This window comes from Trichosurus vulpecula, chromosome 2 (assembly GCF_011100635.1).
Source record: "Trichosurus vulpecula isolate mTriVul1 chromosome 2, mTriVul1.pri, whole genome shotgun sequence".
Lineage (NCBI taxonomy): Eukaryota > Metazoa > Chordata > Mammalia > Diprotodontia > Phalangeridae > Trichosurus > Trichosurus vulpecula.
The window spans coordinates 395,607,702-395,622,597 of NC_050574.1; the positions used below are offsets into that span (position 1 = coordinate 395,607,702).

Sequence of the window (14,896 nt, forward strand, 5' to 3'; positions counted from 1 at the left end):
CATTGCCATGCATCTTTTGTTTCCCAAGTAAATTACTTGTCTTATTGCTCTACTAATCTGACTCTGGGTTCACTACTCTTTCCACTGCTCCCAAATACTCATTATCTGGATCTTTCTGTGATTCTAGGTATCACATTTTGCCTTGTATTATAATTACTTTTATACACTAGCCCTATGTTAGAGTAAGTTCCTTGAAGGTGAGGTCTGTATCTTATTTTATTTTCATGACCCTAGAGTCTTTTACAAAGCAGGTATTTAATAAGCATTTGATACTGAATTTGATCAAAACGTTTTAAGTGAAACATTTCCATTGAAATGCTTACTGGCTTTAGCACTACTCTAGACAAATTTATTTTCCCACTTCGAGAAAGCCATACTTTTACAACTTTCCTCATTCTTCCTTTTTCCTTTATCATAATTCCTACCACTGGACAATTCTCTGCATGTGTATTTGGAATTTTGTTTTGTTTTGTTTTGGCAGGGCAATTGGGGTTAAGTGACTTGCCCAAGGTCACACAGCTAGTACATGTGTCGAGTGTCTGAGGCCGGATTTGAACTCAGGTCCTCCTAACTCCAGGGCCGGTGCTCCACTCACTGCGCCACCTAACTGCCCCTGTATTTGGAATTTTTAAAAAGAAAAAGAACCCTTGATTCATCTGGCAGAGTGTAGATCTTAATAACTTGAGATCTTCTGTTTAAAGACAAAAATCTGTTAGGCTATGCTTAGAGGCAAAATTCCTTGGAGTGTCTAATTTACCATCTGCTACTCTCTGAAAATAGTTTTGAGTGTTTTACTGAGAGGATGAATGTAACTGGATCATATGGGCAATTAGAAAAATGTGCTGTTGTACCAAAGAGCTTGGGAAACTGGGATCTTAGAAGCTGGCTTGTGAATAGACCTCCTGAAGGAAAGAACTTTTTTCCTAGGCATGTACTCTGCAAAAGACATCCCTGAGGTGTAGTATTCAACTAGAATTTTAGCACAATAAGTGGAAAGATGATTTTGCCAGATGCCAGTATTGCTTTTCTCAGTGTTGACTATGTCATGGGATATTCAGCAGTCATTGACAAATAGCCTTTCTCAGGAGGAGTCTGGCTTCCGTTTTCCTCCTTGTTGGCAGTACTACATTGTAGAATAATCTCTTTTTCTATGAACCAATATTGCACAGTTACTCTGCATGTTGAAGAACATAATTTTTACCTCTAACGTAGTTTATAACATGAAATAGACTGTTAGAGCTGAGGAAAAAACCCTTAGCACAATTCTCCCATTTTACAGATAAGGAAACTGGGGTCCGTGAAGGTACTTGAAATCACTTGTTTTCAAAATCTTTACCAGTAAAGCACCTTTTATGTGCTAAGCACTGGGTGTACAAAGACAAAAACAAAATAGTGTCTGTTCTCAGGGAGCTTGCATTCAAAGAGGCAAATGCTTAGTTTTGCCTCTAATAATAAATACAGCTCTGCATGTGTGCAGGCACACACCTATGTATATGTGTTTACACAAGATACACCCTAAGCATTTGTTTTCTGTAGATTGCCATTATGGGAATTATAAAATTAGTAGAATCTTTTATTATAAGGTGAAAAAAATTGAGGCAGAGAATGAATGATGCTTTGTCTTCTAATATACAGAGAGTAAAATTGCATTAGCGTTTATTATGTTATCCTCAAGGTCCTGTGCTGGGTATTGGGAATATGAAGCTATAAAGAAGACCCTGCTGTCCAAGAACTTGTAATCTAGTAGGGAAGAAATTAGTGTTGTGCTGGTTCATTCTACCCATGTCAGAACATGAGTGACCCTTAGCCTCCCTCTGTGATAAGATGATGATAAGAGGATAACTTAGTAAGTGGGCTGATCTACTTTGTACCATAGAACACATGAGACTATTACCATGCATGATTATTATGGTATATGTGTTCTATCAGGAACCTGTGTTGGAGGAATGAAATTGGGGAAGAGGAACAGTGAGGGTGGGATATTCTCAATAATAATAGGACATTCTCCCAGTAAGGTAAATAGGGAGCATACCTAGAAAAATACAGTAATGACTGACAAAAAGAATTTACAAAGATAACTTTAAACAGATACCACCAGAAAGACTATTTTTCTCTTAGTTCCAGCATTGCCTTCTAAGTGTGACGTATACAGCTTAGCTTAAAGGCTGATTATGGTTTAGTGTCTGAAAACTTTATTCTCTTTAGTAATTCCTAATGCCCATTTTAAGGGTTTGTCAGTGATGTACCCTGCATATCTCATGATTCCTTTGCAGGGAATTGGATTGTGGAATTTACTCAGCAAGTATTTATTAAGCATTTTTTTTTTTTGCCGGGGCCTTTGCTTGGCTCTGGGAAAACAAGTACATAGAAACAGTCCCTTCTTGAACTGAGCTTATATCCTAATTGAGGAGACAAGTATGTAAACAATGTGTAGCATAAATATGAGGTTTATAAATACAAACATATACAAAATAGTTAAATACAAAGTTGAGAATGAGCACGCTAGCAGTTGGAGGGACCAGGAAAGCTTATGCAGAAGACAACCAGTTTGAACTGCATCTTAAAGTAAAAGAGGGACCCTAAGAAAGAGGTAAGAGGAAAAAACATTCCAGGCATGAGGAGGCACAACCCCAGGAGATGGAGCATTCTCTGTGCAAGGAGCAGAGAGAATGTCATTTCATCTCTATTGCAGAGTATGGGAGGGAGAGTAATAGCCAATGAAACTGGAAAGGTAGGTTGGGCTAAGGTTGTTTAGGGCCTTAAAGCTAAACAGAAACTGTCCTATAGATAATAGGAAGCCACTAGAGTTGGTTGTAGAGGACAGTCACATAATCATAACTGCCCTTAAGGAAAATTCCAAAGTGAATAATGGACTGCACTTAATTTGACAAGTCTCACATTCTAAAGCAAATAAAAGATTTCTCAGGGCCAGCAAGAATTACTGTGGATTTCCCATTGACCTAAGCAGTATTTTAACTGTGAATGCATTTCATTTTATGAAAACGGATTTTGGGCCAGAAATAATGGCATTCATAGTTTAATGCCTTGTACACCCTCATTTCTTAGATTGCCACAGCATTTCCATGTACTCTTACCCTCAGTCCTGCTCCTGTGAAGAACTCCCTCATTTTACAGATGAGGAAACTGAGGCCCAGAGAGGTGAAGTGACTTATCCTGAATCACACAGGTAGTAAGTAGCAGAGCTAGGATTTGAACCCAGCTCGTCTGACTCCAAATCACTTTTCCGCCACTTTCTTAGCTGTTAAGTTTGTGTTTTGTTTTTTGTCAAAGGTTAGTGATGGTGTTTTCAGCCAGTTATTAGTAAAGAAACACTATTAAAGGAATATTACATTCGGCATTTATTAAGTGCCTAACTTGTTTGCTAGTGGTAAGAAGTGACACAGACTCTACTCTCTAGAGAGGCAAGACAGTGTAGGCACACAAATAACTAGGCAGAGTGATAATCGAAAGGACTTGTCTAATCAGAGTTCTATGAGAAATTTGAGGATATCATGATCACTGGGAAAGGAGTTAAGTGCAGTATAAGGCAGAGCTTCTTCGATGATGTGGTGTCCGAGTTAGACAATGAAATAATGGAAAGACTTCAGCCTATGGAGGATGGCAAGGGGTGGGGAGTCCGTCCATTCTAGGGAATGCTCCATTCTAGGGTGAGAAAAGGCATAGAAATGGGAGGGGCAGGAAAGAGTGGGATTGGCAAGAATGTAGGATAATGTGAGAGAAGTCTAGAAAACTAGGTTGTAGCCAGATTCTAAAGGACTTTAAATGCCAGAATCAGTCATTATATTTTATTTGGTAAATGTTGGGAGCCTCTGTTCATGATGAGATTAGGAAGATTATCGAGAGAAAAGTGTGGAGGAAAAGATGGTCAAACTGAAATAGCCCTGGGAATAGATTCTGTTGAAAAAGTTTTAAAAAATGTTATAGCTATGAAAGAGGAAGTGTGTAGAGTAAGCAGGGTTTGGATTTTTGGTTGTGGTTTTTTTCTTGGTCCTATTATGACTGATTTTACTGGGTAGCCTTTCCTATCTAAATACCTTAATATACCATTGAAATAATAAAACTACGTGTGATCTTTTCTTGAATAATTTAATAATGTTATAGGATGATAGATATGACATTACTTTAGAAGTTAAAGACAGCATAAAGGTGTGACATACAAATACAATATAATATAATGGCATAGGACTATTATGTTTGAAGGGGCTTTAAGTACAGTTGTCCAGAGTTTATTACCTTATCACTTTATAGCAGTGATACCCTGTTATAAATACATACACACACACACACACACACACGCACACACACACACACACCCATACAGATGTTTATAAGCTAATTTCTAGAAATAAGACTACTTTGTGACTTTTTGTGTTGAGACAAGCTTCATTACTGTGTAATGTTTAAATGATACACAGTGCTTGGAGTCAAATTTGGCTCATGATAAGAACTAGATCATGGACTAATCAGCAGGTTTATAATGAGCTTTTACTGTGTAATTGAAGTAGTTTTCAGAAAACCTTGCTGTGAATGAATAAGTCTTAATGTTTATTGGACTCATGAGATGTAGTGCAGATGGTAAACTAAGTCTATAATCAAACAGTACAATAATACTGATAACATTTGAGATCTTTTTGTACAAATGATTGTCTAAATAGAACTGTTTAGAATCAATACTGTTGAGTGTGGTACTTGAAAACCTTCTAAGTCACAACCTTAGCATTGTGTCTTCTCTTCTTTTGCATAGGCATTGTGAGAATACGGTGTCATCAGAGGAATGTGAAGCCATGTATCATTTTGTTTATGCGACATACAGACCCTTAGCTGTAGTAGCTGGTGAATTGCTCTGCAAAAGGTATCTTCTCAGTCATACTCTTAAATTGGTACAATTTATCTGACTATTGGTGTATATCCCATGAAAGGTGTATTTAACCTGAAATTTGTCATCTTGGGAGCTAGTTGATCTGCTGAATCAGCAGGCACCAGGGGACTTGTTTTTCTTTGGGGTCTTTCCTAGACTTATCTTTAAGAAGGGAAAAGAGGGGAAAGAGCCTCAAGTCTTAACAGTAGAGTATTTTTGTCAGTATTCACCTTTCCTGCCCTCCCATATATGGAATCTCATTCATATTCTGGCTTGATTTATCATTGGTTAGTACCAAAGGTGGAAGCTAAGGTTAATCTTTTGTCTGCTTCTTAATGTTAAATTGTAACCCTTCTTAAGCACAGATCTCACATTTTGTTTTCAGCCTACCCTTTTGTTAACACCTGGCTATGTATAACAATGAAATGTGAAATGATTCATCATGGTTTATTTCACATTTTTTGTCATAGTGGGATTTGCAGTAGTTGGGGACTTTTAAAAGGTGGTTTTTAAAACTTTAGTAGAAGTGAGAATCCTTTTTAACTGTCAGTTCTTCCTGTATCTGGGTTGTGTTTGGCATCCTCACTAGAGAAAGGATGGATATAGAACTTCTTCTGACTACTAAGGGGGCCCCTTAGGAGTCTGACATGATACTTCATTGCTGTCATCTCTGGCCATGTGCTGGTAGCTACTATACCACCTTACCACTCTGATTTTCCTTGTGTGATGTCAGGAGAGGTGTTAGCTAGAGTGACGTTGGGGTTGAGCCAATGATTTGACTCTTTAAGAATTAGCCAGTAGCTCCAGATTTCCCAAGTTCCATGATAAATGACTTAAATGAATAGTAATCTTGTGATAGTTTTTGAGTTCTAAATCCTGGAAGAATTTCTAACCCTTTGCAGGTTGATTGTATGCATGGCTGAATGAGAATTATTCCTATTTTTTTTTTCCTTCCCAGACTCTTTTGTCTCTCACCAGGTGAAGAGGAGACTCCTCAATCCAAGAAGAAAAATAAGTTTGTTTATAGCCTCAGTCGCTTGAAAAAACTTATTACTTTCTTCTTGAACCATGGGGTAAGGAAAATATAGGACTTTGTGTTTGCTGGGAAGTGGTGTTACTAGGCCTGAGAATATTTTTAAAAGTCCAAGTATTTACTGGTGGAACCATCCTGTTTTGTTTTGAAGTCAGACTTGATGATAAACTATAGAAATATTGAGATTTGGCTTTTGTCAGTTTTTGATTGAAGTAAAGTGGCAACATACATATGATGATGTTGTTCCTCTTTGCTTGTTTGGGATATGTTATATAAGCTTCTGTATAACTGTTGAACTATGGAAACCTGAAATCTGGGTCTGCTTTTGGTGCTGACTAGTCAAGTGGGAAACTTACTTGTGGTGTGGTTTATATTTATAAAGAATATTAGTCTTTTTTGTAGTTATGTTTACACTTAATCCTTATATATCATCTTAAAAAATTCTCTTTTAGTTTCATAAACATGTCACCTACTTGGTGGATAGCTTGTGGGACTGGGAAGACGGTTTGCTGAGAGACTGGGAGTGTTTGACAAATCTTTTAAGGGACAAGCCCATGAGAAAGGAAGAAGGTGAGAGACAAGATTTTGGGGTCTCCTTAAATGCCTTTTCCTAATAGTTTAGGGGGAGATGGCTTATCCTATCCAGGGACCATCCAGAAGCCATGGAACCCAACTGGAATACTCATTCTAAGTTCGAAGCCTTACTGCTCTGGACCTGGCATGGGACAAGGTGATAAATCTCTATGAAATTTCATTTTCTGAACCTGTAAACTGTTGTTACCCTTTAATTTTTCATACTTCAGAGAAGCCAGTTATAAACCAAAGTTAATTTTTTTAGTTTATCCTACACTGATTTACCAATATGCATTTTAAAAACATTTGTTGGCTGGAAAACTCTTAAAAGTGTAACTTTCAGTTACTTCTTATTTGATTTTAAAACATGGGTAGCTTCAAGGAACATGTTCTAGAGGCCCTGTGGGTAGTCAGACTATGTAACATCCTTTGCTGACAAAAAAAGCTCCATTAGCTGAAGTACTACTTGATGTGATGCCACAAAAGGCCATTTTGTGATTAAAAATTGGAATCTGCCATTTTTGACCTTTAGTTGAAGTTTACTAACACTGTAGCCTCTAGGATCATATACTTTATCAAAAAGCACATGAATCTCAAGGTATGTTTGCTTTTCAGAGGAAGTGCTGAATTTCTATCACATCTGGCAGAATCAGAGAATGTTTGAGCTGCAACCTTAGTGATCACATAATCTAGGATTTCCCAAAATAATTTGGAGCACGCATGGAACACTTTTGGATCTTGGACGTATTGACAGAAATAAGATGTTTATGTGGGAGTCTCAATAAAAGAGCTTTTTCTGGTCAGACTGGCTGTTATGTGGTTAGTTATTTTTTTTAAGGATGTCTTGTGAATTGTAAAGAATTACATAAATGTGACGTTTATTATTGTACAGGCAAGGAAAATGAAGCTTACTACTTTATGCTGCCTTCTATTATCTGACCGGCTCTGTTACATGTCCTGTCTCCACATGTGCTATCTTTTGCAGCAGGCTTGTTTGCATAGGGCCAGAGTCTTTCTCCTTGGTTCTGACCTAGGGATTTGCCAGAGGTGGTGGTTATAACTAGAGCCACACACTGTCATTGTAGCCCTTTGTACTAGTCTCAAGACTGGCTTAGTGTGTCAAGTGTGTGTATAACTTTAGAGATTTACATTGCTGAATTAAGTTGAGTAATTCTCCTTTTTGTAAGTGTGTGGCTGTCATTTCCTCAGGATACAGCCTTCTGGCAGAGCTGCTATAATACGGACCTTTTTAGAGCTTTGTTTTCACTTTAATTCTTTAAAAGGTATGGAAAAGGAAGAGCTTCTTTGGCTGGGCTTCCTTAGAAATTCAGTAAGTTAGTCTTTCCTCTCAGAAAGAAAAACATTCTGTATTTATAGCATGGTGTAATAGAAATAGGCAGCTAGGAGGCACAGTGGATACAGTGCTAGTCCTGGAGTCAGGAACACTAACCTTACTGAGTTCAAATCTGGCCTCAGCCATTTGACCCTGAGCAAATCACTTAACCCTGTTTGCCTCAGGTTCCTCATCTGTTAAATGAGCTGGGGAAGGAAATGGTGATCATGACAATTATCTTGGTCAAGAAAACCCCAAATAGGGTCACAAAGAGTTGGATATGACTGAAAATGACTCAACAGCAACTAGTGGAAATAGTAGGAATAAGGAAACTGAGTTCTTGTTTCAGTTTTGGTGTGGACTATTTGACCTTGGACAAGCTAGCTAGATTCTCTGAGTTTTAGTTTTCTTTATGAAGGGTTTGGACTAGATGAGCTCTAACTCCCTTCAAGTACTAAACACCATTACTTTCATTAATAAAAGAAAAGTTATGCCTCCTTTCTATTAAATTTTTTTATTTCTTTGCTAAATTTTTTAGGCATACACTTGACAAATCCATGGTTTGGTGTGACATATACTTTATTAAAGAAAGTTGATTAGGAAAAGTTACCCTTATATAAATGTACTTGCTCACTCTACTCCTAGCTCCTTCAAAAGTTAATCCTACCGGCTTACTTAATTTTAAGAAGTAAGGAGTGCTGTCTCAACAAAACTAATTGCTAAACTCCTGAGATGATTTATTCCCATTCCTTCATTTCTTCTATAAATTTTTTCATTGTGAATGTAATCATAAATATTTTACCACGCAGAAAACCCCCAAGAATATAAGAATTGGTATAAGAAGCTATACCTTTGCTATGTGCAATTTGTTTGTTAAACTAGTAATTGGAGAAAAATCTTAAGCAGATTTCTCTAATAGAGCTCTAATATCCAAGATATAGAGTTGATACGAATATATAAGAATTAGTTTTCCCCCAATAAATAAGTGGTCAAAGCATATCAATAGGCAATTCTCATATCAAGAAATAAAACTCATAACTAATAATAAGAATGCTCCAGATCACTAATAGAGAAATTAAAATTTAAAAACTCTGAGATTACACCTTTTAGCAATCATATTGTTAAAGATGACAGGAAAGGGAAATACTAAGTGTTGTAGGGGTTATGGGAGAACAGGCACACTAATACCCTGATGATGGAACTCTGAATTGGTGAAACCGCTATGCAAAACAATTTGGAATCATTCCCACCTTAGTTTCTTTTGCTGTATCACTGCATGGTGAATTTCCTTCACTCCGTGTAATTCTCTGATTAGATATTCTGATATATTTCACAGCCTTTACAGATGCCCAGGAAACTGTTCTTGTGGAGATAATTGCAGCAGCGGTGCGCCAGACTGCAGAGGGTCATCCTCCAGTGGGCCGAGGAGGCAGAAAAGTGAGTGCAGTTTCTTTTCACTAAAATCCCAGAGTTCTTGTGAACTGCCTTCTCTCTTCCTAGTCCTCTGGAAATTTAGAAAATAAATATGAAGTGTGTGACTATATGATAGGACTAAAAAAAACACATACAAATGTATTGAATTATATCCAGGAAATGCTGTATTTCAATGTTGGGCTTTGGCTAGACATTCTAAGCTGTGTACAAGAGACTAATGTCATTTTGTTACACTTATTTTTTTACTTTGCTTACTTGGAATGTTTCTTTAGGCAAATTACTTTATCTTCCAAGGCCTCAGTTTCCTCAACTGTAAATTGATAATGTTAGACCAGGTGGCCATTGAGGTCCCTTCTGACTCTAGAATGCTAACATGGTATTACCCAGTTTGGTTACCTTCTTTACTTGTAAATGAATTTTGGCAGTTCCTCAAATTGAAGTCCATCCTTTAAGGACAGAGATTAACTGATACTGATGATAGAACAAAATGCTTTAATCTTTCAAGACATATACAGAAGAATAGTTTGAAAACTGTTTTGAATAGTGATGGAATCCTTGGAATAAGCACATACCTTCCTAAGTAGCCTTTTTTGGAAGGTGTCTACACTAATTTGGACATGTAAGTTCAGGTATATTGGAAGTCCCTTTTTCTTTTTTTTTAAATTTGTAAGTCCCTTTTCTGTGGAAGGCACTACTAACAGTGGGATAAAATGTATACACAACTCACCAAGACATGAGTGCACAAGATAGGGTCTCCAGGAGAAACGATAGATTCTGGAAGAGAGGAATCATGTCTTGTTGAGGAGGATCAAGGAAGGCCCAGTGCCTCGAAGGAGCTAGAGACAGTTCTGTGCAGATATGCAGAAGAGGCAGAAAGTTAGATTAGATGCAGGAACAGCTAGTAATCCATTTGTCCTGAATACAAAGTTCATGAAAGGGGAGTAATGTAAAATGAATCTGGAAGTACAGCTTTGAGGCAGATTATTGATAGTTTATAGGCAGTGGGGAGCTACTGAAGTTTTTTGAGCAGTTTTGAGATATGGTCTTGTCAGGGTATCAAGAAAATTATATTTGTGGTTGTATGAAGGCTGAATAGTTAAGTAGAGAGATTGGCGGTAGGGTGACCAGTTAGGGGTTTATTTCAGTACTCTCGGCAGTGATTAATAAGGGCCTTATGTGCTGTGGTGGCGCTCTGAGTAAAAAGGGACTGTGGAAAAGTATTGTGAAGATAGAATTGATAGGATTTAGTATCAATCATTATTGGATCTTGAGGGATAGGAAATAATGAAAGATGACTGAGATGAGTCTGAGTGAGAGGATGTTGTTTTGAAGAAAAGCAGGTTTGAGGAGAAAATGATTAGTTCTCTTTTGGAAATGTTGAGTTGGAAGGGCCATGGGTTATCCAGTTAGGAGCGTTCATCAGACAGTTGGGAATGTGAGGTTGGTCTGTTGGGGGAGAGATTAGGATTATATACATGGATTTAGGAGTGATCTGCTTTGATGAAAATTAAAACCATTGGAAAGTGGATGAGCTTGCAAAAAGAGAGAGAAAAGGGCTGAAGTCAGTAATTTGGAACTTATTAGTACCTTAGTAGGAGATTCGGGAGAAAGTGGTATCATAGGAACCAAGTAAGGAGAGACTAGCAAGAAAAAAGAGATATTCAGTTGTATCAAATGCCGCACAAAAGGCCAAGAAGGATGAGGACTGAGAAAAGACAATTGTGTTTGTTGTTTGACTTTGCTAGTGACTTTGAAAACAGTTTCAGTAGAGTCCTATGAACTGAAACCTGATTTCAAGGGAGTTGAAGGTGAGGAAATGGAATCATTTGTAATCTACTCTTTCTAAAATATTGGCAGTGAAGCAAAGGAAATATCCAGGGTGATTGTCTGGAGAGGCAGCAGTGCTAGGCTTCCTTACCACTTTTTTCATTATTTCTATTGAAATTCTTGACCATTTGTTCCTCTAGGTGAGTTTTGTTGTTATTTTTTCCATAAAGTAAACTTTTGGTAGTTTGATTTTCTTGTGGCACTGAATATGTAAATTAATTTAGATAGCATCATTATTATTATTATATTGGCTTGGCCTACTCGTGAGTTGTTACTGTTTCTCCAGTTCTTCACATCTGCCTTTAATATGGATCCCTGAGCTGTTGTTAAATAGTATTTAGAAGTTGCATTCATATAGTTCATGTGTGTTATCTTGGTAGGTAGACTTCCAAGGATTTTATATATATTCGTTATCTTAAATGGATTTTCTCTTTCTGTCTTTTTTTCTGGATTTTCTTGATAAGATACAGAAATGCTGATGATTATGTGGTTTTATGTCATATCTTGTAACTTTGTTGAAGTTATTGTTTCAGTTAAAAAGTGACTACTTTGTTTCTTCTTTGCCTATACTTGTTCCCCCAAACTCTTGTCTTATTGGTAGTCTTACTGGAGAAGCTTCTGATTTATCCCCATTACAAATAATGTAGGCTTTTAGTTTTAAATAGATACCATTACTGTGTTAAGGTCCATTTTTTTCCTAGGTTTCCTTTTTTTTTTTTTTTTTTTCTAACAGAAATGGGGGTTGTATTTAGTCAAGAGCTTTTTTCGTATCTGTTGACATAATCATAGGATTTTTATTTTTCTGGACATTAACATCGTTTTTTATATTTACACTTATTGTTTCCCAGTAATGAACCAACTCCACATTCCTGGTATAAATTGAGCCTGTTTATACTTTATGATCTTTTTGATAAGTTACTGTAGCCTCTCTGCTGAATTTTGATTTAATTTTTTTTGCATTCGTGTTCACTTGGGATTGGTTCATAGTTTTCTTTTTATTTTGATTCTGTCTGGTAAGGTATCAAGGCTATATTTATATCACAAAAGGATAAGATCCCTTTTCCTTTTTTTAAAACAATTTTTGTAATATTGGAATTAATTATTCTTTGAATAGTCAATAGAATTTGCATGTAAATTCATCTGATTTCCAGGATTTTTTTCTCTAGGAGTTCATTTATGACTTGTTCCGGTTTCTTTTTTAAAAATTGGGTCATTAAAATTTTTTATTTCTTGTTCTGTTAATCTGGACATTTCATATTTTTAAAAAATCCATCCATTTAATTTATCAATTTAATTCATTCAAGGTAATATTTAAACTCTGTAATGGAATCAGCGATGCTAATGTTGAACCTTGTCTAACCCTTGTCTTGTGCCTTGTGCTTTTCTGCAGGCCCTCACAGCAAAGGAGAGGAGAGCTCAAATGGAAGAATGTGTCCGGATGACTGAGCGTTTCATTGTAGTGCTTCCTGAACTCTTGGCCAAGGTAATGAGCAGCTGCATCCTGAGCTGTTCAGTATTTCATTGGAATTCCTATAGCACTCTCATATTTTATTGTTGTTTTTTTCCTATAGTATTCATCGGATATAGAAAAAGTGACAAACTTCCTGCAAATTCCCCAGTATTACAATTTGAATGTGTATGTTACTGGACACCTGGAGCAGGTGAATAAAGAAGAAGGGGAGGGTGACTTGAGGTGGAGAGGGAGGGAGAGGAGAGACATTATAACTTCTTTTTTTTTTTTTTTTTTTTTTTGAGGTAATTCAGATCTAGGAATATAGTGTTGATAGAGGAGCTATAATATGTGATGGTCATAGAAACTATTGCCTGAGATATAATACATTTCTATAATTTTCAGAGTCTTAATCCTCACTAAGTTCTGTTATTATATTGAAACAGTCCTGCTGTTTCAATGTCCTGGTAGATGATTTGAGCTTTCATGCACGAAACCCACTTTCAGTGTAAACTATAAGCTTCTGTTTCTCAATCGCTTGTTAGAGATTAGAGCTGTGTTAGATAAGACACTGTGAATGTATTGGGGTGGTGGGGAGCCCTTTAGAGTAATTGCTATCAAAATTACAGAGACTTCTAGAGATTCTCTCTTAGCTGCTAAGAGAGCTTAGATTTTAGTAGATATAGATAGCCTACTGAGAGGTAGAGTTGAGGCAAAAGAGTAATTATTAAAGAGGAATGATGATTACGTTGACGTCTCTTATTTGGAGACGTTTAAAGCAAAAAATAGATGATGATGTTTTGTCAGATATCTTTTTGAGGGTTTCATTTATTTATTTATTTATTTTTTGCATAAAGGCAAGCATATCTGTCAAAGCCTTATTGTTCAAAGAGGTCAGTGGGGGCCAGTAGATGCCAAGTGGAAACTTACTTATCACCTTTTTTGGTGTTTACTGAGCAATCCTGATTCTTACCTTGTGGTTTTAGGGGATAAGGTGGGGTGAGGGGTAGGGATGGGGAAAATGAGGTGAGTTGGAGAGAATTTGCCATCCTAATTGTAGGTTCAAAAATGATTTCATATTACATTTCAAGAACCCGCTTTACTTTTTCTATTATTATCTGATTTCTACCTTCATTTTCTTTACCTCACTCTCAGCACCCTCACATTTTCCCTTTATTCCATCTCCTTCCATTCCTCCATGCTCCCTAGAGCAGGGTTCTTAACTTTTTGGTGTCCTGGACTCATTTTAAAGTCTGATGAGGTCTGTGGACCCTTTCTTAGAGTAATGTTTTTAAATGTATAAAATAGAATTACAAAGGCAATCAGTGATATTGAAGTACATTCTACAGCAAGAAAGATTGCGATCATATGGGATGTGGTGGTGTTCTAATAACTATAATGATTTAGAAGTAGTGATGAATGTAAATGATCATTTGAGAATTCTGCAACAACTGTGATATGAAAATATCTGTGATTTCTATTAGTGACAAAGTTACAGGTACTGCTATACTGCTGTGATTGTTGTCTACATTTATGATTGACGGAAATAATAAATTTCTGTGAGAGGTTAGTGAAAATAAAGAGGTAATTTTTTTCCCCATCCAAGTTTACAGTCCCCTTGAAATCTATATATGACCCCTTGGGTGTCTGTGTACACCAGGTTAAGAACCCCTGCCCTAAGGTCTGATGTACAATTGCAAGGGCTGTTTATTTGGTTTGGGAGTGCATGCATTGTACCAAGCTCTGTGTTTAGAGGCAGAGGAACTGGGTTCAAATTCTGCTTCATAATACTTTGGGACCTTGGGCAAGTCACTTAACCTTTTAGGACCTTGATTTTCTCTTCTGTAAAGTGAAGGGATTGGATTAGATGCTGTCTTATTAGCCTTTCCCATTCTAAATCTCTGATCCTATCACCATGTATGTGTGTATATGTTTTCTAGAAACATTCACACAGGTTTTATATGTATGTTTATTGGTACATACATATATATGTGTGTCTATATACACATACACACACACACACACACACACACATATATATATGTGTATATATATATATATATATATATATATATATATATATATATATGCATGCCTGTGTAGGTAAGTATATAAAATATATGTGTTTTTAGAAAATGGGAAACTAAAATTATTAGATACTCAAATGGATTTGTGATCTCATTATTGTGGGTATTCCCTTCATTAGATTGCTGTGCAAACATGGCATTCTTGGTAAAGTCTCATACATTTCCCCTGTGTGCTGAGGGTTTTCTTTAATTTCTTTCAACATTGTGAGGATACTGGTAAGGCACAGGCTATACCCATTGATGATTCCTCACTCTTGCTGCACAGTCCGTTTTCTTTTTT

General features: G+C 36.6%; 1 protein-coding gene across 5 annotated transcripts in view; it reads left to right on the forward strand.

Annotated features, from left to right (window-relative positions):
* The window catches only part of LOC118838197 (cohesin subunit SA-2-like), a 120,998-nt gene that overhangs the window by 43,675 nt on the left and 62,427 nt on the right, over nt 1-14,896 (forward strand). For all 5 annotated transcript variants that reach the window (XR_005009592.1, XM_036745423.1, XM_036745426.1 and 2 more), the window contains 6 exons: nt 4,766-4,873; nt 5,838-5,952; nt 6,365-6,482; nt 9,155-9,255; nt 12,470-12,562; nt 12,651-12,740. Coding sequence is in view for 4 of the 5 variants with exons in the window: in XM_036745423.1 (XP_036601318.1) it covers nt 4,766-4,873; nt 5,838-5,952; nt 6,365-6,482; nt 9,155-9,255; nt 12,470-12,562; nt 12,651-12,740 (625 nt within the window). In the remaining variant the exon portion in view is untranslated. The remainder of the gene's footprint in view (nt 1-4,765; nt 4,874-5,837; nt 5,953-6,364; nt 6,483-9,154; nt 9,256-12,469; nt 12,563-12,650; nt 12,741-14,896) is intronic.